Below are 18,670 nucleotides of genomic sequence, written 5' to 3' on the forward strand. Positions count from 1 at the left end.
CATTGTAACAGGTGGGTGTAATTAGGCTAAAGGTTATGCATTGACACCTTGATTCTGATTGCTCTGAAGCTACCTGATTACTTTACATGAGGCAAAAGTTGTTTATTAAAAAAAAAAAAAAAAAAAAAAAAAAAGAAAAAAACCTTAGGTGAACTTTGAAGCAGATTTTGGAAGAACACCCTCTGCTGGTTGGGAGGAAAAGATGGAAAACTTACAGCACCTGGTATTCCCAAGCGGTCTCCCATCCAGGTACTAACCAGGCCCAACCCTGTTTGGCTTCCGAGATCGGACGAGATCGGGCGGGTCCAGAGTGGTGTGGCCGTAAGCACTTGCCAGTGTCCAGCAAAGCCTCTTGATCACTCAATCTCAAGGTTTTCCTGCTTAAAGCTACAGGCTTGCCATTGTGTCCTCCTGATTAACACACCTGCTGACTAGACACACCCACCTGCTGCAAAAACCATGCCATTTCACCTCTCCTCTGCAAAATCAGCCTTGGTTTAAACACACACAAAGTCTGAACAGAAACACTGCTAACATCTGCTCATTGTAACAGGTGGGTGTAATTAGGCTAAAGGTTATGCATTGACACCTTGATTCTGATTGCTCTGAAGCTACCTGATTACTTTACATGAGGCAAAAGTTGTTTATTAAAAAAAAAAAAAAAAAAAAAAAAAAGAAAAAAACCTTAGGTGAACTTTGAAGCAGATTTTGGAAGAACACCCTCTGCTGGTTGGGAGGAAAAGATGGAAAACTTACAGCACCTGGTATTCCCAAGCGGTCTCCCATCCAGGTACTAACCAGGCCCAACCCTGTTTGGCTTCCGAGATCGGACGAGATCGGGCGGGTCCAGAGTGGTGTGGCCGTAAGCACTTGCCAGTGTCCAGCAAAGCCTCTTGGCCACTCAATCTCAAGGTTTTCCTGCTTAAAGCTACAGGCTTGCCATTGTGTCCTCCTGATTAACACACCTGCTGACTAGACACACCCACCTGCTGCAAAAACCATGCCATTTCACCTCTCCTCTGCAAAATCAGCCTTGGTTTAAACACACACAAAGTCTGAACAGAAACACTGCTAACATCTGCTCATTGTAACAGGTGGGTGTAATTAGGCTAAAGGTTATGCATTGACACCTTGATTCTGATTGCTCTGAAGCTACCTGATTACTTTACATGAGGCAAAAGTTGTTTATTAAAAAAAAAAAAAAAAAAAAAAGAAAAAAAAAAAAAGAAAAAAACCTTAGGTGAACTTTGAAGCAGATTTTGGAAGAACACCCTCTGCTGGTTGGGAGGAAAAGATGGAAAACTTACAGCACCTGGTATTCCCAAGCGGTCTCCCATCCAGGTACTAACCAGGCCCAACCCTGTTTGGCTTCCGAGATCGGACGAGATCGGGCGGGTCCAGAGTGGTGTGGCCGTAAGCACTTGCCAGTGTCCAGCAAAGCCTCTTGGCCACTCAATCTCAAGGTTTTCCTGCTTAAAGCTACAGGCTTGCCATTGTGTCCTCCTGATTAACACACCTGCTGACTAGACACACCCACCTGCTGCAAAAACCATGCCATTTCACCTCTCCTCTGCAAAATCAGCCTTGGTTTAAACACACACAAAGTCTGCACAGAAACACTGCTAACATCTGCTCATTGTAACAGGTGGGTGTAATTAGGCTAAAGGTTATGCATTGACACCTTGATTCTGATTGCTCTGAAGCTACCTGATTACTTTACATGAGGCAAAAGTTGTTTATTAAAAAAAAAAAAACCTTAGGTGAACTTTGAAGCAGATTTTGGAAGAACACCCTCTGCTGGTTGGGAGGAAAAGATGGAAAACTTACAGCACCTGGTATTCCCAAGCGGTCTCCCATCCAGGTACTAACCAGGCCCAACCCTGTTTGGCTTCCGAGATCGGACGAGATCGGGCGGGTCCAGAGTGGTGTGGCCGTAAGCACTTGCCAGTGTCCAGCAAAGCCTCTTGGCCAATGAATCTCAAGGTTTTCCTGCTTAAAGCTCCAGGCATGCCATTGTGTCCTTCTGATTAAAACACCTGCTGACTAGACACACCCACCTGCTGCAAAAACCATGCCATTTCACCTCTCCTCTGCAAAATCAGCCTTGGTTTAAACACACACAAAGTCTGAACAGAAACACTGCTAACATCTGCTCATTGTAACAGGTGGGTGTAATTAGGCTAAAGGTTATGCATTGACACCTTGATTCTGATTGCTCTGAAGCTACCTGATTACTTTACATGAGGCAAAAGTTGTTTATTAAAAAAAAAAAAAAAAAAAAAAAAAAAAGAAAAAAACCTTAGGTGAACTTTGAAGCAGATTTTGGAAGAACACCCTCTGCTGGTTGGGAGGAAAAGATGGAAAACTTACAGCACCTGGTATTCCCAAGCGGTCTCCCATCCAGGTACTAACCAGGCCCAACCCTGTTTGGCTTCCGAGATCGGACGAGATCGGGCGGGTCCAGAGTGGTGTGGCCGTAAGCACTTGCCAGTGTCCAGCAAAGCCTCTTGATCACTCAATCTCAAGGTTTTCCTGCTTAAAGCTACAGGCTTGCCATTGTGTCCTCCTGATTAACACACCTGCTGACTAGACACACCCACCTGCTGCAAAAACCATGCCATTTCACCTCTCCTCTGCAAAATCAGCCTTGGTTTAAACACACACAAAGTCTGAACAGAAACACTGCTAACATCTGCTCATTGTAACAGGTGGGTGTAATTAGGCTAAAGGTTATGCATTGACACCTTGATTCTGATTGCTCTGAAGCTACCTGATTACTTTACATGAGGCAAAAGTTGTTTATTAAAAAAAAAAAAAAAAAAAAAAAAAAAAAAAAAGAAAAAAACCTTAGGTGAACTTTGAAGCAGATTTTGGAAGAACACCCTCTGCTGGTTGGGAGGAAAAGATGGAAAACTTACAGCACCTGGTATTCCCAAGCGGTCTCCCATCCAGGTACTAACCAGGCCCAACCCTGTTTGGCTTCCGAGATCGGACGAGATCGGGCGGGTCCAGAGTGGTGTGGCCGTAAGCACTTGCCAGTGTCCAGCAAAGCATCTTGATCACTCAATCTCAAGGTTTTCCTGCTTAAAGCTACAGGCTTGCCATTGTGTCCTCCTGATTAACACACCTGCTGACTAGACACACCCACCTGCTGCAAAAACCATGCCATTTCACCTCTCCTCTGCAAAATCAGCCTTGGTTTAAACACACACAAAGTCTGAACAGAAACACTGCTAACATCTGCTCATTGTAACAGGTGGGTGTAATTAGGCTAAAGGTTATGCATTGACACCTTGATTCTGATTGCTCTGAAGCTACCTGATTACTTTACATGAGGCAAAAGTTGTTTATTAAAAAAAAAAAAAAAAAAAAAAAAAAGAAAAAAACCTTAGGTGAACTTTGAAGCAGATTTTGGAAGAACACCCTCTGCTGGTTGGGAGGAAAAGATGGAAAACTTACAGCACCTGGTATTCCCAAGCGGTCTCCCATCCAGGTACTAACCAGGCCCAACCCTGTTTGGCTTCCGAGATCGGACGAGATCGGGCGGGTCCAGAGTGGTGTGGCCGTAAGCACTTGCCAGTGTCCAGCAAAGCCTCTTGATCACTCAATCTCAAGGTTTTCCTGCTTAAAGCTACAGGCTTGCCATTGTGTCCTCCTGATTAACACACCTGCTGACTAGACACACCCACCTGCTGCAAAAACCATGCCATTTCACCTCTCCTCTGCAAAATCAGCCTTGGTTTAAACACACACAAAGTCTGAACAGAAACACTGCTAACATCTGCTCATTGTAACAGGTGGGTGTAATTAGGCTAAAGGTTATGCATTGACACCTTGATTCTGATTGCTCTGAAGCTACCTGATTACTTTACATGAGGCAAAAGTTGTTTATTAAAAAAAAAAAAAAAAAAAAAAAAAAAAAAAAGAAAAAAACCTTAGGTGAACTTTGAAGCAGATTTTGGAAGAACACCCTCTGCTGGTTGGGAGGAAAAGATGGAAAACTTACAGCACCTGGTATTCCCAAGCGGTCTCCCATCCAGGTACTAACCAGGCCCAACCCTGTTTGGCTTCCGAGATCGGACGAGATCGGGCGGGTCCAGAGTGGTGTGGCCGTAAGCACTTGCCAGTGTCCAGCAAAGCCTCTTGGCCACTCAATCTCAAGGTTTTCCTGCTTAAAGCTACAGGCTTGCCATTGTGTCCTCCTGATTAACACACCTGCTGACTAGACACACCCACCTGCTGCAAAAACCATGCCATTTCACCTCTCCTCTGCAAAATCAGCCTTGGTTTAAACACACACAAAGTCTGAACAGAAACACTGCTAACATCTGCTCATTGTAACAGGTGGGTGTAATTAGGCTAAAGGTTATGCATTGACACCTTGATTCTGATTGCTCTGAAGCTACCTGATTACTTTACATGAGGCAAAAGTTGTTTATTAAAAAAAAAAAAAAAAAAAAAAAAAAAAAAAAGAAAAAAACCTTAGGTGAACTTTGAAGCAGATTTTGGAAGAACACCCTCTGCTGGTTGGGAGGAAAAGATGGAAAACTTACAGCACCTGGTATTCCCAAGCGGTCTCCCATCCAGGTACTAACCAGGCCCAACCCTGTTTGGCTTCCGAGATCGGACGAGATCGGGCGGGTCCAGAGTGGTGTGGCCGTAAGCACTTGCCAGTGTCCAGCAAAGCATCTTGATCACTCAATCTCAAGGTTTTCCTGCTTAAAGCTACAGGCTTGCCATTGTGTCCTCCTGATTAACACACCTGCTGACTAGACACACCCACCTGCTGCAAAAACCATGCCATTTCACCTCTCCTCTGCAAAATCAGCCTTGGTTTAAACACACACAAAGTCTGAACAGAAACACTGCTAACATCTGCTCATTGTAACAGGTGGGTGTAATTAGGCTAAAGGTTATGCATTGACACCTTGATTCTGATTGCTCTGAAGCTACCTGATTACTTTACATGAGGCAAAAGTTGTTTATTAAAAAAAAAAAAAAAAAAAAAAAAAAAGAAAAAAACCTTAGGTGAACTTTGAAGCAGATTTTGGAAGAACACCCTCTGCTGGTTGGGAGGAAAAGATGGAAAACTTACAGCACCTGGTATTCCCAAGCGGTCTCCCATCCAGGTACTAACCAGGCCCAACCCTGTTTGGCTTCCGAGATCGGACGAGATCGGGCGGGTCCAGAGTGGTGTGGCCGTAAGCACTTGCCAGTGTCCAGCAAAGCCTCTTGGCCACTCAATCTCAAGGTTTTCCTGCTTAAAGCTACAGGCTTGCCATTGTGTCCTCCTGATTAACACACCTGCTGACTAGACACACCCACCTGCTGCAAAAACCATGCCATTTCACCTCTCCTCTGCAAAATCAGCCTTGGTTTAAACACACACAAAGTCTGAACACAAACACTGCTAACATCTGATCATTGTAACAGGTGGGTGTAATTAGGCTAAAGGTTATGCATTGACACCTTGATTCTGATTGCTCTGAAGCTACCTGATTACTTTACATGAGGCAAAAGTTGTTTATTAAAAAAAAAAAAAAAAAAAAAAAAAAAAAAAAAAAGAAAAAAACCTTAGGTGAACTTTGAAGCAGATTTTGGAAGAACACCCTCTGCTGGTTGGGAGGAAAAGATGGAAAACTTACAGCACCTGGTATTCCCAAGCGGTCTCCCATCCAGGTACTAACCAGGCCCAACCCTGTTTGGCTTCCGAGATCAGACGAGATCGGGCGGGTCCAGAGTGTTGTGGCCGTAAGCACTTGCCAGTGTCCAGCAAAGCCTCTTGGCCACTCAATCTCAAGGTTTTCCTGCTTAAAGCTACAGGCTTGCCATTGTGTCCTCCTGATTAACACACCTGCTGACTAGACACACCCACCTGCTGCAAAAACCATGCCATTTCACCTCTCCTCTGCAAAATCAGCCTTGGTTTAAACACACACAAAGTCTGCACAGAAACACTGCTAACATCTGCTCATTGTAACAGGTGGGTGTAATTAGGCTAAAGGTTATGCATTGACACCTTGATTCTGATTGCTCTGAAGCTACCTGATTACTTTACATGAGGCAAAAGTTGTTTATTAAAAAAAAAAAAACCTTAGGTGAACTTTGAAGCAGATTTTGGAAGAACACCCTCTGCTGGTTGGGAGGAAAAGATGGAAAACTTACAGCACCTGGTATTCCCAAGCGGTCTCCCATCCAGGTACTAACCAGGCCCAACCCTGTTTGGCTTCCGAGATCGGACGAGATCGGGCGGGTCCAGAGTGGTGTGGCCGTAAGCACTTGCCAGTGTCCAGCAAAGCCTCTTGGCCACTCAATCTCAAGGTTTTCCTGCTTAAAGCTACAGGCTTGCCATTGTGTCCTCCTGATTAACACACCTGCTGACTAGACACACCCACCTGCTGCAAAAACCATGCCATTTCACCTCTCCTCTGCAAAATCAGCCTTGGTTTAAACACACACAAAGTCTGAACAGAAACACTGCTAACATCTGCTCATTGTAACAGGTGGGTGTAATTAGGCTAAAGGTTATGCATTGACACCTTGATTCTGATTGCTCTGAAGCTACCTGATTACTTTACATGAGGCAAAAGTTGTTTATTAAAAAAAAAAAAACCTTAGGTGAACTTTGAAGCAGATTTTGGAAGAACACCCTCTGCTGGTTGGGAGGAAAAGATGGAAAACTTACAGCACCTGGTATTCCCAAGCGGTCTCCCATCCAGGTACTAACCAGGCCCAACCCTGTTTGGCTTCCGAGATCGGACGAGATCGGGCGGGTCCAGAGTGGTGTGGCCGTAAGCACTTGCCAGTGTCCAGCAAAGCCTCTTGGCCAATGAATCTCAAGGTTTTCCTGCTTAAAGCTCCAGGCATGCCATTGTGTCCTTCTGATTAAAACACCTGCTGACTAGACACACCCACCTGCTGCAAAAACCATGCCATTTCACCTCTCCTCTGCAAAATCAGCCTTGGTTTAAACACACACAAAGTCTGAACAGAAACACTGCTAACATCTGCTCATTGTAACAGGTGGGTGTAATTAGGCTAAAGGTTATGCATTGACACCTTGATTCTGATTGCTCTGAAGCTACCTGATTACTTTACATGAGGCAAAAGTTGTTTATTAAAAAAAAAAAAAGAAAAAAAAAAAAAAGAAAAAAACCTTAGGTGAACTTTGAAGCAGATTTTGGAAGAACACCCTCTGCTGGTTGGGAGGAAAAGATGGAAAACTTACAGCACCTGGTATTCCCAAGCGGTCTCCCATCCAGGTACTAACCAGGCCCAACCCTGTTTGGCTTCCGAGATCGGACGAGATCGGGCGGGTCCAGAGTGGTGTGGCCGTAAGCACTTGCCAGTGTCCAGCAAAGCATCTTGATCACTCAATCTCAAGGTTTTCCTGCTTAAAGCTACAGGCTTGCCATTGTGTCCTCCTGATTAACACACCTGCTGACTAGACACACCCACCTGCTGCAAAAACCATGCCATTTCACCTCTCCTCTGCAAAATCAGCCTTGGTTTAAACACACACAAAGTCTGAACAGAAACACTGCTAACATCTGCTCATTGTAACAGGTGGGTGTAATTAGGCTAAAGGTTATGCATTGACACCTTGATTCTGATTGCTCTGAAGCTACCTGATTACTTTACATGAGGCAAAAGTTGTTTATTAAAAAAAAAAAAACCTTAGGTGAACTTTGAAGCAGATTTTGGAAGAACACCCTCTGCTGGTTGGGAGGAAAAGATGGAAAACTTACAGCACCTGGTATTCCCAAGCGGTCTCCCATCCAGGTACTAACCAGGCCCAACCCTGTTTGGCTTCCGAGATCGGACGAGATCGGGCGGGTCCAGAGTGGTGTGGCCGTAAGCACTTGCCAGTGTCCAGCAAAGCCTCTTGGCCACTCAATCTCAAGGTTTTCCTGCTTAAAGCTACAGGCTTGCCATTGTGTCCTCCTGATTAACACACCTGCTGACTAGACACACCCACCTGCTGCAAAAACCATGCCATTTCACCTCTCCTCTGCAAAATCAGCCTTGGTTTAAACACACACAAAGTCTGAACAGAAACACTGCTAACATCTGCTCATTGTAACAGGTGGGTGTAATTAGGCTAAAGGTTATGCATTGACACCTTGATTCTGATTGCTCTGAAGCTACCTGATTACTTTACATGAGGCAAAAGTTGTTTATTAAAAAAAAAAAAAAAAAAAAAAAAAAAAAAAAAAAAAAAAAAAAAACCTTAGGTGAACTTTGAAGCAGATTTTGGAAGAACACCCTCTGCTGGTTGGGAGGAAAAGATGGAAAACTTACAGCACCTGGTATTTCCAAGCGGTCTCCCATCCAGGTACTAACCAGGCCCAACCCTGTTTGGCTTCCGAGATCGGACGAGATCGGGCGGGTCCAGAGTGGTGTGGCCGTAAGCACTTGCCAGTGTCCAGCAAAGCCTCTTGGCCACTCAATCTCAAGGTTTTCCTGCTTAAAGCTACAGGCTTGCCATTGTGTCCTCCTGATTAACACACCTGCTGACTAGACACACCCACCTGCTGCAAAAACCATGCCATTTCACCTCTCCTCTGCAAAATCAGCCTTGGTTTAAACACACACAAAGTCTGAACAGAAACACTGCTAACATCTGCTCATTGTAACAGGTGGGTGTAATTAGGCTAAAGGTTATGCATTGACACCTTGATTCTGATTGCTCTGAAGCTACCTGATTACTTTACATGAGGCAAAAGTTGTTTATTAAAAAAAAAAAAAAAAAAAAAAAAAAAAAAAAAAAAAAACCTTAGGTGAACTTTGAAGCAGATTTTGGAAGAACACCCTCTGCTGGTTGGGAGGAAAAGATGGAAAACTTACAGCACCTGGTATTCCCAAGCGGTCTCCCATCCAGGTACTAACCAGGCCCAACCCTGTTTGGCTTCCGAGATCGGACGGGTCCAGAGTGGTGTGGCCGTAAGCACTTGCCAGTGTCCAGCAAAGCCTCTTGATCACTCAATCTCAAGGTTTTCCTGCTTAAAGCTACAGGCTTGCCATTGTGTCCTCCTGATTAACACACCTGCTGACTAGACACACCCACCTGCTGCAAAAACCATGCCATTTCACCTCTCCTCTGCAAAATCAGCCTTGGTTTAAACACACACAAAGTCTGAACAGAAACACTGCTAACATCTGCTCATTGTAACAGGTGGGTGTAATTAGGCTAAAGGTTATGCATTGACACCTTGATTCTGATTGCTCTGAAGCTACCTGATTACTTTACATGAGGCAAAAGTTGTTTATTAAAAAAAAAAAAAAAAAAAAAAAAAAAAAAAAAAGAAAAAAACCTTAGGTGAACTTTGAAGCAGATTTTGGAAGAACACCCTCTGCTGGTTGGGAGGAAAAGATGGAAAACTTACAGCACCTGGTATTCCCAAGCGGTCTCCCATCCAGGTACTAACCAGGCCCAACCCTGTTTGGCTTCCGAGGTCGGACGAGATCGGGCGGGTCCAGAGTGGTGTGGCCGTAAGCACTTGCCAGTGTCCAGCAAAGCATCTTGATCACTCAATCTCAAGGTTTTCCTGCTTAAAGCTACAGGCTTGCCATTGTGTCCTCCTGATTAACACACCTGCTGACTAGACACACCCACCTGCTGCAAAAACCATGCCATTTCACCTCTCCTCTGCAAAATCAGCCTTGGTTTAAACACACACAAAGTCTGAACAGAAACACTGCTAACATCTGCTCATTGTAACAGGTGGGTGTAATTAGGCTAAAGGTTATGCATTGACACCTTGATTCTGATTGCTCTGAAGCTACCTGATTACTTTACATGAGGCAAAAGTTGTTTATTAAAAAAAAAAAAACCTTAGGTGAACTTTGAAGCAGATTTTGGAAGAACACCCTCTGCTGGTTGGGAGGAAAAGATGGAAAACTTACAGCACCTGGTATTCCCAAGCGGTCTCCCATCCAGGTACTAACCAGGCCCAACCCTGTTTGGCTTCCGAGATCGGACGAGATCGGGCGGGTCCAGAGTGGTGTGGCCGTAAGCACTTGCCAGTGTCCAGCAAAGCCTCTTGATCACTCAATCTCAAGGTTTTCCTGCTTAAAGCTACAGGCTTGCCATTGTGTCCTCCTGATTAACACACCTGCTGACTAGACACACCCACCTGCTGCAAAAACCATGCCATTTCACCTCTCCTCTGCAAAATCAGCCTTGGTTTAAACACACACAAAGTCTGAACAGAAACACTGCTAACATCTGCTCATTGTAACAGGTGGGTGTAATTAGGCTAAAGGTTATGCATTGACACCTTGATTCTGATTGCTCTGAAGCTACCTGATTACTTTACATGAGGCAAAAGTTGTTTATTAAAAAAAAAAAAAAAAAAAGAAAAAAACCTTAGGTGAACTTTGAAGCAGATTTTGGAAGAACACCCTCTGCTGGTTGGGAGGAAAAGATGGAAAACTTACAGCACCTGGTATTCCCAAGCGGTCTCCCATCCAGGTACTAACCAGGCCCAACCCTGTTTGGCTTCCGAGATCGGACGAGATCGGGCGGGTCCAGAGTGGTGTGGCCGTAAGCACTTGCCAGTGTCCAGCAAAGCCTCTTGATCACTCAATCTCAAGGTTTTCCTGCTTAAAGCTACAGGCTTGCCATTGTGTCCTCCTGATTAACACACCTGCTGACTAGACACACCCACCTGCTGCAAAAACCATGCCATTTCACCTCTCCTCTGCAAAATCAGCCTTGGTTTAAACACACACAAAGTCTGAACAGAAACACTGCTAACATCTGCTCATTGTAACAGGTGGGTGTAATTAGGCTAAAGGTTATGCATTGACACCTTGATTCTGATTGCTCTGAAGCTACCTGATTACTTTACATGAGGCAAAAGTTGTTTATTAAAAAAAAAAAAAAAAAAACCTTAGGTGAACTTTGAAGCAGATTTTGGAAGAACACCCTCTGCTGGTTGGGAGGAAAAGATGGAAAACTTACAGCACCTGGTATTCCCAAGCGGTCTCCCATCCAGGTACTAACCAGGCCCAACCCTGTTTGGCTTCCGAGGTCGGACGAGATCGGGCGGGTCCAGAGTGGTGTGGCCGTAAGCACTTGCCAGTGTCCAGCAAAGCATCTTGATCACTCAATCTCAAGGTTTTCCTGCTTAAAGCTACAGGCTTGCCATTGTGTCCTCCTGATTAACACACCTGCTGACTAGACACACCCACCTGCTGCAAAAACCATGCCATTTCACCTCTCCTCTGCAAAATCAGCCTTGGTTTAAACACACACAAAGTCTGAACAGAAACACTGCTAACATCTGCTCATTGTAACAGGTGGGTGTAATTAGGCTAAAGGTTATGCATTGACACCTTGATTCTGATTGCTCTGAAGCTACCTGATTACTTTACATGAGGCAAAAGTTGTTTATTAAAAAAAAAAAAACCTTAGGTGAACTTTGAAGCAGATTTTGGAAGAACACCCTCTGCTGGTTGGGAGGAAAAGATGGAAAACTTACAGCACCTGGTATTCCCAAGCGGTCTCCCATCCAGGTACTAACCAGGCCCAACCCTGTTTGGCTTCCGAGATCGGACGAGATCGGGCGGGTCCAGAGTGGTGTGGCCGTAAGCACTTGCCAGTGTCCAGCAAAGCCTCTTGATCACTCAATCTCAAGGTTTTCCTGCTTAAAGCTACAGGCTTGCCATTGTGTCCTCCTGATTAACACACCTGCTGACTAGACACACCCACCTGCTGCAAAAACCATGCCATTTCACCTCTCCTCTGCAAAATCAGCCTTGGTTTAAACACACACAAAGTCTGAACAGAAACACTGCTAACATCTGCTCATTGTAACAGGTGGGTGTAATTAGGCTAAAGGTTATGCATTGACACCTTGATTCTGATTGCTCTGAAGCTACCTGATTACTTTACATGAGGCAAAAGTTGTTTATTAAAAAAAAAAAAAAAAAAAGAAAAAAACCTTAGGTGAACTTTGAAGCAGATTTTGGAAGAACACCCTCTGCTGGTTGGGAGGAAAAGATGGAAAACTTACAGCACCTGGTATTCCCAAGCGGTCTCCCATCCAGGTACTAACCAGGCCCAACCCTGTTTGGCTTCCGAGATCGGACGAGATCGGGCGGGTCCAGAGTGGTGTGGCCGTAAGCACTTGCCAGTGTCCAGCAAAGCCTCTTGATCACTCAATCTCAAGGTTTTCCTGCTTAAAGCTACAGGCTTGCCATTGTGTCCTCCTGATTAACACACCTGCTGACTAGACACACCCACCTGCTGCAAAAACCATGCCATTTCACCTCTCCTCTGCAAAATCAGCCTTGGTTTAAACACACACAAAGTCTGAACAGAAACACTGCTAACATCTGCTCATTGTAACAGGTGGGTGTAATTAGGCTAAAGGTTATGCATTGACACCTTGATTCTGATTGCTCTGAAGCTACCTGATTACTTTACATGAGGCAAAAGTTGTTTATTAAAAAAAAAAAAAAAAAAAAAAAAAAAAAAAAAAGAAAAAAACCTTAGGTGAACTTTGAAGCAGATTTTGGAAGAACACCCTCTGCTGGTTGGGAGGAAAATATGGAAAACTTACAGCACCTGGTATTCCCAAGCGGTCTCCCATCCAGGTACTAACCAGGCCCAACCCTGTTTGGCTTCCGAGATCGGACGAGATCGGGCGGGTCTTTTTTTTTTTTTTTTTTATCTTTTATTAATAAAGGAGATTAAAATATATACAAAGGTTTTTCATCACAGCAAAACAAAAATAGATAACATACAGAGTCCAAAATTAGCTTCAAATATCCTGCCAAAGCAAACATAAATAAATTAGACTTTTAGCCAAACTCCATTGTGCATATTTATACTAACAGCCCAGCATTTGAAACACATTTCAGCCGTCCATCAGGTTCCATCCGTCTCAAAGTCTCCAGATGCCCCGTCAATAATCTCATAAGACAGCTCCATCTGTCCATAGTCCTCCTCTCCTTGAGTGCCAAGTTCCTGGCCTGGTAGATGGTAAATCGTCCAAGAGCGAGGACCAGGTCCGCCAACTTCCATCCTGGACGTCTTTGGTTCCTGTGCACTCCGAACAGGGTTGCCCACCTCCAATCTTCCTCCACCGCCCACTCAAAAGAGCACCGGTCCCTCAGCATGTCTCTGAGCCCTTGCAGAAACGGCTTCAACACCGAACAGTCCAAAAACATGTGTTCCAGTGTCTCAGGGACTGTGCCACAAACAGGACACGTCCTTTCATATAAGTCCTTATTGATCTGATGTAGGACTACACTGGAATAAATTTTTCTATGGCGCAGTCTGAAATCCGTATTCCATACCATATGAGGAAAAATACTACCTTTCAGGCTCCACCAAATCTCCGCTGGGTCCTTACCCGGGAATACCGATGCCCAGGCAGCCTCTGCTGCAGGAACCTTCGACTCCAGGGCAATCAGCAGGGCGTACCAAGCCTTTGTTGGGAGCGACTTCACCTCCATCGATGCACCACCCTGACAGATCTGAAATGAGTACCCTGTGTCCTGCAGTGTAGGACCACCCCTCCTCACAGAGATCAACCACCGCAGCGGTATAGAGGAGGAGAGCTTTGCAAAAAACTGCTTCACCCTCCTCCTCTCACCCTGGTTCAGGTCAGGACAGAACCTGAATAACAAGTCCGAGATGCCACGCAGTCTCCCTCCAGCCACGACGTCCCCTACAAGGAGACAATCACGCTCCTCCAACAGCCTGCATTGTAGGGGAAGACCGCCACACATGAGCACAGGATTATTGAAAATCGGTTGGCACAACACCTGGTAAGGGGTGGATACAGATTGGGTGATGTATCCCCCAGCTTTATACCATGCCGTTAGCATCTCTGCTGAGAAAGTGTCCAAGTCCCGAAGAGCCGTCAGTGGTCTTCTTTGACAGAAGACAGCAAGGCCGAGACGAGAAACCTGGAGAAAACCCTCTACAAAATAATCCTTCCAGAATGGGGTCTGATCCGTGTCCAGGAGCCGAGCCGCCAGTTTCAGGCGTAAAGCCCCCTTCCTGGCGCCCAACTCCACCAGATTCAGACCACCATTCTGGATGGCTCTCGATAAAGTGTACCTGGAAATCTGGTTGGCCTTAGAGCCCCAAAGAAAATTTGAAATGAGATTATTAATTGTCAGTTGAAAGTTTTCCGGAAATGGCAGAATTGATAGGACATAATTCACCCTTGAAAAGACCAGTGTGTTTATTACCATCACCTTACCCCTTAGAGTCAACCTGCGCATCTTCCAGAGACCCAAAATTTGTGCAAGTTTACCCACCACCTCTGTCCAGTTTTTACAAATAGCTTCACCACGTGATCGAGCCAACCAGATTCCCAGTATTTTAACTTCTCTCACAGCCTCTTTGAAACCCCACTTGTTTGTCGTCCCGACCTTGCTGCCCAAAAACAAAATCTCAGATTTGCCAACGTTGAGCTTTGCTCCTGATGCCTCACAGAAAGTCTTAATATGTTGCAGGGCCCCATCGACACTAGCCACATCAGTCAGCACCAGGCTAGTGTCGTCCGCATATGAGAAGATTTTGGTTTCCCTCCCGGCAGGCGTGACCACACCCCGAATATTGCCATCCGCCTTTATCATGCCTGCCAGGGGTTCCACCGCAATACTAAACAGCATTGCAGACAATGGGCAACCCTGTCGGATTGATCTTCCGATTTTCACAACACCTGTCAAAAGCCCATTACATTGCACACTGCTCCCAGCAGTTGCATATAATGTTTTTATTCTGGAAATGAAAGGTGCCCCAAAACCAAAGCCCTCTAAGACCCTCCACAAAAACCCGTGTTCAACCCTGTCAAAAGCTTTACTGAAATCCAAATTCAAAAATAAACCTCCCCTCTTTTCCATGTGATCCACCGTGCACATAAGTGATAAGATTGTGTCTGAAATTTTCCTGCCCTGCACCCCATAAGCTTGTGTTGAAACCAGGATGGAGGGGAGCACCTCCTTCAGTCTGTTAGCAAAAACCCTTGTCAGGATTTTATAGTCCATGTTCAGTAGCGTAATTGGTCTGTAGTTCTCCAGGTCGGCCCTATCTCCTTTATTTTTAAAAATCAATTTAATAGTGCCCATACAGAAGCAGGGCGATGGCAAATGACCAGCGAAAAAAGCTCCGAACAGCTTAAACAGGATAGGGAGAAGGTCCTCCTGAAAGCACTTGTAAAATTCAGCTGTCAGACCATCCACCCCTGGAGACTTATTTGTGTTTTGTCCCCCAATGGCTACCTTTATTTCCTCAAATCCTATGTCTGCATCACATGTCCGCCTGTCCTCATCACACACCCTAGAAGATATGGCCTCAACACAGGCCTCAACAGCAGTGAAATCACACACACCCTCCTTAAACAAATTCTTATAATAGACTTCCACAGCATCCAGAATGTCATCCAAATTATTGCAAACCTTGCCATCCACATCATGCAGTGTCTTTATCACCGTTTTCTCCTTCCTCCTCTTTTCTAGCCCTAGAAAAAACGCAGAAGATCTCTCCCCTTCCACAAAATTCCTCACCCTGGCCCTTATAGCTGCTGCCCTACACCTCTCCACCTCAAACTGCCTCAAACGATCTAAGGCAGCTGAGTAGATCATTGCATCCCTGTTGGGGTCCTCCGCCAACAGAGATGCCTCCCTCATCAGCACCTCTCTTACCCCCCTTTCCTCCTCCCTGGCATCCCACGCCCTCTTTTTACAATATGCGATAGTCGACCTTTTAATTTTGGCCTTCAAATCCCCCCACCAAACAAAAATATCCACTGCTTCATCCATGTGCTCCCTATGATAAGCCAAGAGAGACTTAATCCTCCTTTGGTAATCCAGCTCCCCCAAAACACTGTTATTTAAAATCCACATCCCTCCACCATTCCTAACTTTGACCCTGTCAAGAACCACCTCCACCCATGCGTGATCGCTCCACGCGTGTGGTATATACGTGACTCCATTCAACATCCTGGTGACTGAACACGCAGACAGAACATGATCTATCCTGGACTGCTTCAGCACCCCCTTCACCAACTGTCGCCTTGAGAAGTCCCTCTTTCCGTGATTTAACACCCTCCAGGCATCAATAATGTCATAGTCTGACATAATTGAAAAAAGTTCCTTCCTACCGACATCATTTTTAAAAACATTCCTCACCGACAAATCCGTAGGTGCTAGAGCAGTGTTAAAATCCCCCACCAGCAGGGAAAAATCATTTATGAAAGGCCTTAGGGAGTGAAAAAAACGCTGTCTTTCCACTTGATCATTAGAAGCATAAACGTTGATCAATCTCAACTTCTTCCCAGCCCATTCTAAATCTATCATTAAAAACCGTCCTGCAGGATCCACCCCCCTGAGCGTCACACTGTCAAAGACTCCCGATCTGACAAATACAGCAACTCCTGCTGTGCGCCTCGGGCCCGCCGCATAAAAAGCAGATCCCCCCCACAGCTTCTCAGCCTGCACGCGAGTTTCATTCTCCCAATGCACCTCCTGCAAACAGAGAATGTCACACCTCTCGCCCAAAACTCCCTTAATTCTTTCCATCACACACACTCCTCTAATGTTTAAACTGAGGAGCCGGACCATAAATAAACAGAAGCACAGAGACATTACGCCGATTTCTTCTTCTTCGCCTTCCCAGTCTGCTTCATAGAGAGTGTCCTCCGCTGTTGGAGCGTCAGCCTGTCAACTTCCATGTCTGAATCGTCCACGTCGTCAGTCACGTCCACTTTGTCCTGAGGGGGTAAAGAAAAGGATGTCATGCTCATTTCACCGCAGCTCTCCTCTCTCCGTCGGATTTCTCCCTCCAGCGGAGCTGAGGCAGCAGCGTCGCACATTCCAGACATTCCTTTCGGGACGAGGTCCGCAGCCTCTCCCGCCCGGCCAGGGGCAGAGCCAGCGTTCTGGGGCTGAGCTCCCCCCTTCACGGGAACAGATTTTAACGAGGCAGGGCCAACTCCGTGGGCCCCCCCCGCCCGGATGGGAGTAGCGGCATTGGTCGGGTGCTGCTCACCCTCCCTCACGGGAACATCGGCTGTCGACAGCAGGATCCCACCTGGATCCCCCGCCGCTCGGAACAGGTCTGAGCCGCTGCGAGCCGCCTGTTGACCGAGGACGCCTCCCCCCTCCGCTGACGTGTCGTCCGGTCTTCTGTCGCCGTGGAGCGCAGCAGGCACCTGCGCCGCAGGTACCCGCGCGTCAGGCACGGAGTCAGACAGGTCCTCCTCCTCCTCCGACATGCTGTCCAGCGCCTCCTCACCCGCAGCGGAGGCCACGTCATTCTCACTGTCACTCAGACAAATACAATTTTCTGTTTTGTTCAAACACACAGAACACTTGGAGAGAGCGACCTTGCACTCTCTGGCGTAATGTCCCTGAACTCCACATTTATTGCATAAAAATTCCGGACAGTCTCTAACAATGTGCCCCGGTCTGATGCAGATCCTGCAGACTTTCACCTGCTTATCGTGTATTACCCTGAAGAACTCTGGTCCCGTCGCGGTATTAAACTTCGCTGAGTATGGCAACGATTGCACACTTTCATTAAATTTAACTTTTACAAACCTAGTCCCGTCTGCTACGTTGGTGCCCGGCCACATTCTCCGTTTAATCGGCGACACAGCCGACACCTTCCACCCCTCCAGTTTCTCCAGAATCTCCTCATCAGTAATGTATGCCGGCAGCCCCAGAAAAGAGACCACCAGCTCATCATTCGAAATACTTTTCCCTTGTACTGTTGTGTTCCCAATTTTAAACCCATCCAATAGTTTATCCCTGCCAACAGCGTTAGACATTGTTAACTCATATCGCTTACTTCCCACAGACCGACACGCTACCACGCCCCCACAGAGCAACCTGCTATAACGAAGAAGCTCCGTGACAGACACGGGGTCTTCTCCCAATAAATCAACGTGAATCGTCAAATCCCTCTCATATTTTACCTTAGGAGGCTCCCCTCCATCCACACCCCGTGATTTTGTGCCACCACCCACCGTGACAGAAGCGGGTCTCGCCGCCACACCTGCAGCTGACGGACCCGCAACGACATTCCCCGCATTCCTCGCGGAGTTAGACCTCTGTCCCACACCGACAGAACTCCCCCCCGCTGAAGCCATGCTCTCAGGACGGGGGGGTAAAAGAAAACCACCGTGAAAACCCCGTACCAAAGGTGACAAAAGAGAGAGAGAAAAGAAAAAAAAGAGAACTCCCCAGCAGTCAAAAGACTGTGGGGAGCGGAAGAAGCCACACACACACGCACACACACACACACACACACACACACAATATGTCCAGACGTAAACAGTCAAACAAAGAAACAAACACAAAAAGAGAGGAAAAAAGAAGAGAAAATCAGAAGACGCCGAGAATCAGCCCAACGGTCACCGAGATTCAAAAGTGCCAACGTCACACCCTCCTGCACTCGCGCATGCGTGTTCAGGGTGGTATGGCCGTAAGCACTTGCCAGTGTCCAGCAAAGCATCTTGATCACTCAATCTCAAGGTTTTCCTGCTTAAAGCTACAGGCTTGCCATTGTGTCCTCCTGATTAACACACCTGCTGACTAGACACACCCACCTGCTGCAAAAACCATGCCATTTCACCTCTCCTCTGCAAAATCAGCCTTGGTTTAAACACACACAAAGTCTGAACAGAAACACTGCTAACATCTG

The 18,670-nt window shown here is 46.1% G+C and overlaps 1 protein-coding gene, 22 non-coding genes and 1 pseudogene across 23 annotated transcripts; all 24 read right to left on the bottom strand.

The window, feature by feature from the left end:
- Positions 1–208: 208 nt before the first annotated feature.
- LOC144986470 (5S ribosomal RNA) lies at positions 209–327 on the bottom strand. The gene has a single exon (XR_013650282.1). It is a non-coding gene; the product is annotated as a 5S ribosomal RNA (ribosomal RNA).
- Positions 328–749: 422 nt separating this feature from the next.
- LOC144986471 (5S ribosomal RNA) lies at positions 750–868 on the bottom strand. Its single transcript, XR_013650283.1, has one exon. It is a non-coding gene; the product is annotated as a 5S ribosomal RNA (ribosomal RNA).
- A 432-nt stretch (positions 869–1,300) lies between these two features.
- LOC144986472 (5S ribosomal RNA) lies at positions 1,301–1,419 on the bottom strand. The gene has a single exon (XR_013650284.1). It is a non-coding gene; the product is annotated as a 5S ribosomal RNA (ribosomal RNA).
- A 401-nt stretch (positions 1,420–1,820) lies between these two features.
- On the bottom strand, positions 1,821–1,939 carry LOC144986473 (5S ribosomal RNA). The gene has a single exon (XR_013650285.1). It is a non-coding gene; the product is annotated as a 5S ribosomal RNA (ribosomal RNA).
- Positions 1,940–2,363: 424 nt separating this feature from the next.
- Positions 2,364–2,482, bottom strand: LOC144986474 (5S ribosomal RNA). Its single transcript, XR_013650286.1, has one exon. It is a non-coding gene; the product is annotated as a 5S ribosomal RNA (ribosomal RNA).
- Positions 2,483–2,911: 429 nt separating this feature from the next.
- On the bottom strand, positions 2,912–3,030 carry LOC144986475 (5S ribosomal RNA). Its single transcript, XR_013650287.1, has one exon. It is a non-coding gene; the product is annotated as a 5S ribosomal RNA (ribosomal RNA).
- Positions 3,031–3,452: 422 nt separating this feature from the next.
- On the bottom strand, positions 3,453–3,571 carry LOC144986476 (5S ribosomal RNA). Its single transcript, XR_013650288.1, has one exon. It is a non-coding gene; the product is annotated as a 5S ribosomal RNA (ribosomal RNA).
- A 428-nt stretch (positions 3,572–3,999) lies between these two features.
- On the bottom strand, positions 4,000–4,118 carry LOC144986478 (5S ribosomal RNA). The gene has a single exon (XR_013650290.1). It is a non-coding gene; the product is annotated as a 5S ribosomal RNA (ribosomal RNA).
- A 428-nt stretch (positions 4,119–4,546) lies between these two features.
- Positions 4,547–4,665, bottom strand: LOC144986479 (5S ribosomal RNA). Its single transcript, XR_013650291.1, has one exon. It is a non-coding gene; the product is annotated as a 5S ribosomal RNA (ribosomal RNA).
- A 423-nt stretch (positions 4,666–5,088) lies between these two features.
- Positions 5,089–5,207, bottom strand: LOC144986481 (5S ribosomal RNA). The gene has a single exon (XR_013650292.1). It is a non-coding gene; the product is annotated as a 5S ribosomal RNA (ribosomal RNA).
- A 431-nt stretch (positions 5,208–5,638) lies between these two features.
- On the bottom strand, positions 5,639–5,757 carry LOC144986230 (5S ribosomal RNA). Its single transcript, XR_013650060.1, has one exon. It is a non-coding gene; the product is annotated as a 5S ribosomal RNA (ribosomal RNA).
- Positions 5,758–6,158: 401 nt separating this feature from the next.
- LOC144986482 (5S ribosomal RNA) lies at positions 6,159–6,277 on the bottom strand. The gene has a single exon (XR_013650293.1). It is a non-coding gene; the product is annotated as a 5S ribosomal RNA (ribosomal RNA).
- Positions 6,278–6,678: 401 nt separating this feature from the next.
- LOC144986483 (5S ribosomal RNA) lies at positions 6,679–6,797 on the bottom strand. The gene has a single exon (XR_013650294.1). It is a non-coding gene; the product is annotated as a 5S ribosomal RNA (ribosomal RNA).
- Positions 6,798–7,221: 424 nt separating this feature from the next.
- Positions 7,222–7,340, bottom strand: LOC144986484 (5S ribosomal RNA). The gene has a single exon (XR_013650295.1). It is a non-coding gene; the product is annotated as a 5S ribosomal RNA (ribosomal RNA).
- A 401-nt stretch (positions 7,341–7,741) lies between these two features.
- On the bottom strand, positions 7,742–7,860 carry LOC144986485 (5S ribosomal RNA). The gene has a single exon (XR_013650296.1). It is a non-coding gene; the product is annotated as a 5S ribosomal RNA (ribosomal RNA).
- Positions 7,861–8,294: 434 nt separating this feature from the next.
- On the bottom strand, positions 8,295–8,413 carry LOC144986215 (5S ribosomal RNA). Its single transcript, XR_013650045.1, has one exon. It is a non-coding gene; the product is annotated as a 5S ribosomal RNA (ribosomal RNA).
- A 427-nt stretch (positions 8,414–8,840) lies between these two features.
- On the bottom strand, positions 8,841–8,949 carry LOC144986234 (5S ribosomal RNA; annotated as a pseudogene).
- Positions 8,950–9,379: 430 nt separating this feature from the next.
- Positions 9,380–9,498, bottom strand: LOC144985973 (5S ribosomal RNA). Its single transcript, XR_013649803.1, has one exon. It is a non-coding gene; the product is annotated as a 5S ribosomal RNA (ribosomal RNA).
- Positions 9,499–9,899: 401 nt separating this feature from the next.
- On the bottom strand, positions 9,900–10,018 carry LOC144986486 (5S ribosomal RNA). The gene has a single exon (XR_013650297.1). It is a non-coding gene; the product is annotated as a 5S ribosomal RNA (ribosomal RNA).
- A 415-nt stretch (positions 10,019–10,433) lies between these two features.
- LOC144986487 (5S ribosomal RNA) lies at positions 10,434–10,552 on the bottom strand. Its single transcript, XR_013650298.1, has one exon. It is a non-coding gene; the product is annotated as a 5S ribosomal RNA (ribosomal RNA).
- A 407-nt stretch (positions 10,553–10,959) lies between these two features.
- Positions 10,960–11,078, bottom strand: LOC144985974 (5S ribosomal RNA). Its single transcript, XR_013649804.1, has one exon. It is a non-coding gene; the product is annotated as a 5S ribosomal RNA (ribosomal RNA).
- A 401-nt stretch (positions 11,079–11,479) lies between these two features.
- On the bottom strand, positions 11,480–11,598 carry LOC144986488 (5S ribosomal RNA). Its single transcript, XR_013650299.1, has one exon. It is a non-coding gene; the product is annotated as a 5S ribosomal RNA (ribosomal RNA).
- A 415-nt stretch (positions 11,599–12,013) lies between these two features.
- LOC144986490 (5S ribosomal RNA) lies at positions 12,014–12,132 on the bottom strand. Its single transcript, XR_013650301.1, has one exon. It is a non-coding gene; the product is annotated as a 5S ribosomal RNA (ribosomal RNA).
- A 528-nt stretch (positions 12,133–12,660) lies between these two features.
- LOC144984557 (uncharacterized) lies at positions 12,661–18,386 on the bottom strand. Its single transcript, XM_078933403.1, has 2 exons — positions 17,057–18,386; positions 12,661–16,736 (listed from the first exon to the last, which is right to left on the bottom strand). Exons 1-2 carry the CDS (start codon positions 17,279–17,281, stop codon positions 16,611–16,613), a joined length of 351 nt encoding a protein of 116 aa, XP_078789529.1. The 5' UTR covers positions 17,282–18,386; the 3' UTR covers positions 12,661–16,610.
- Positions 18,387–18,670: the final 284 nt, after the last annotated feature.

The sequence above is a fragment of the Oryzias latipes genome, chromosome 16 (assembly GCF_053564925.1).
Source record: "Oryzias latipes strain Hd-rR chromosome 16, Olatipes_Hd-rR_3.1".
NCBI classification, from domain to species: Eukaryota; Metazoa; Chordata; class Actinopteri; order Beloniformes; family Adrianichthyidae; genus Oryzias; species Oryzias latipes.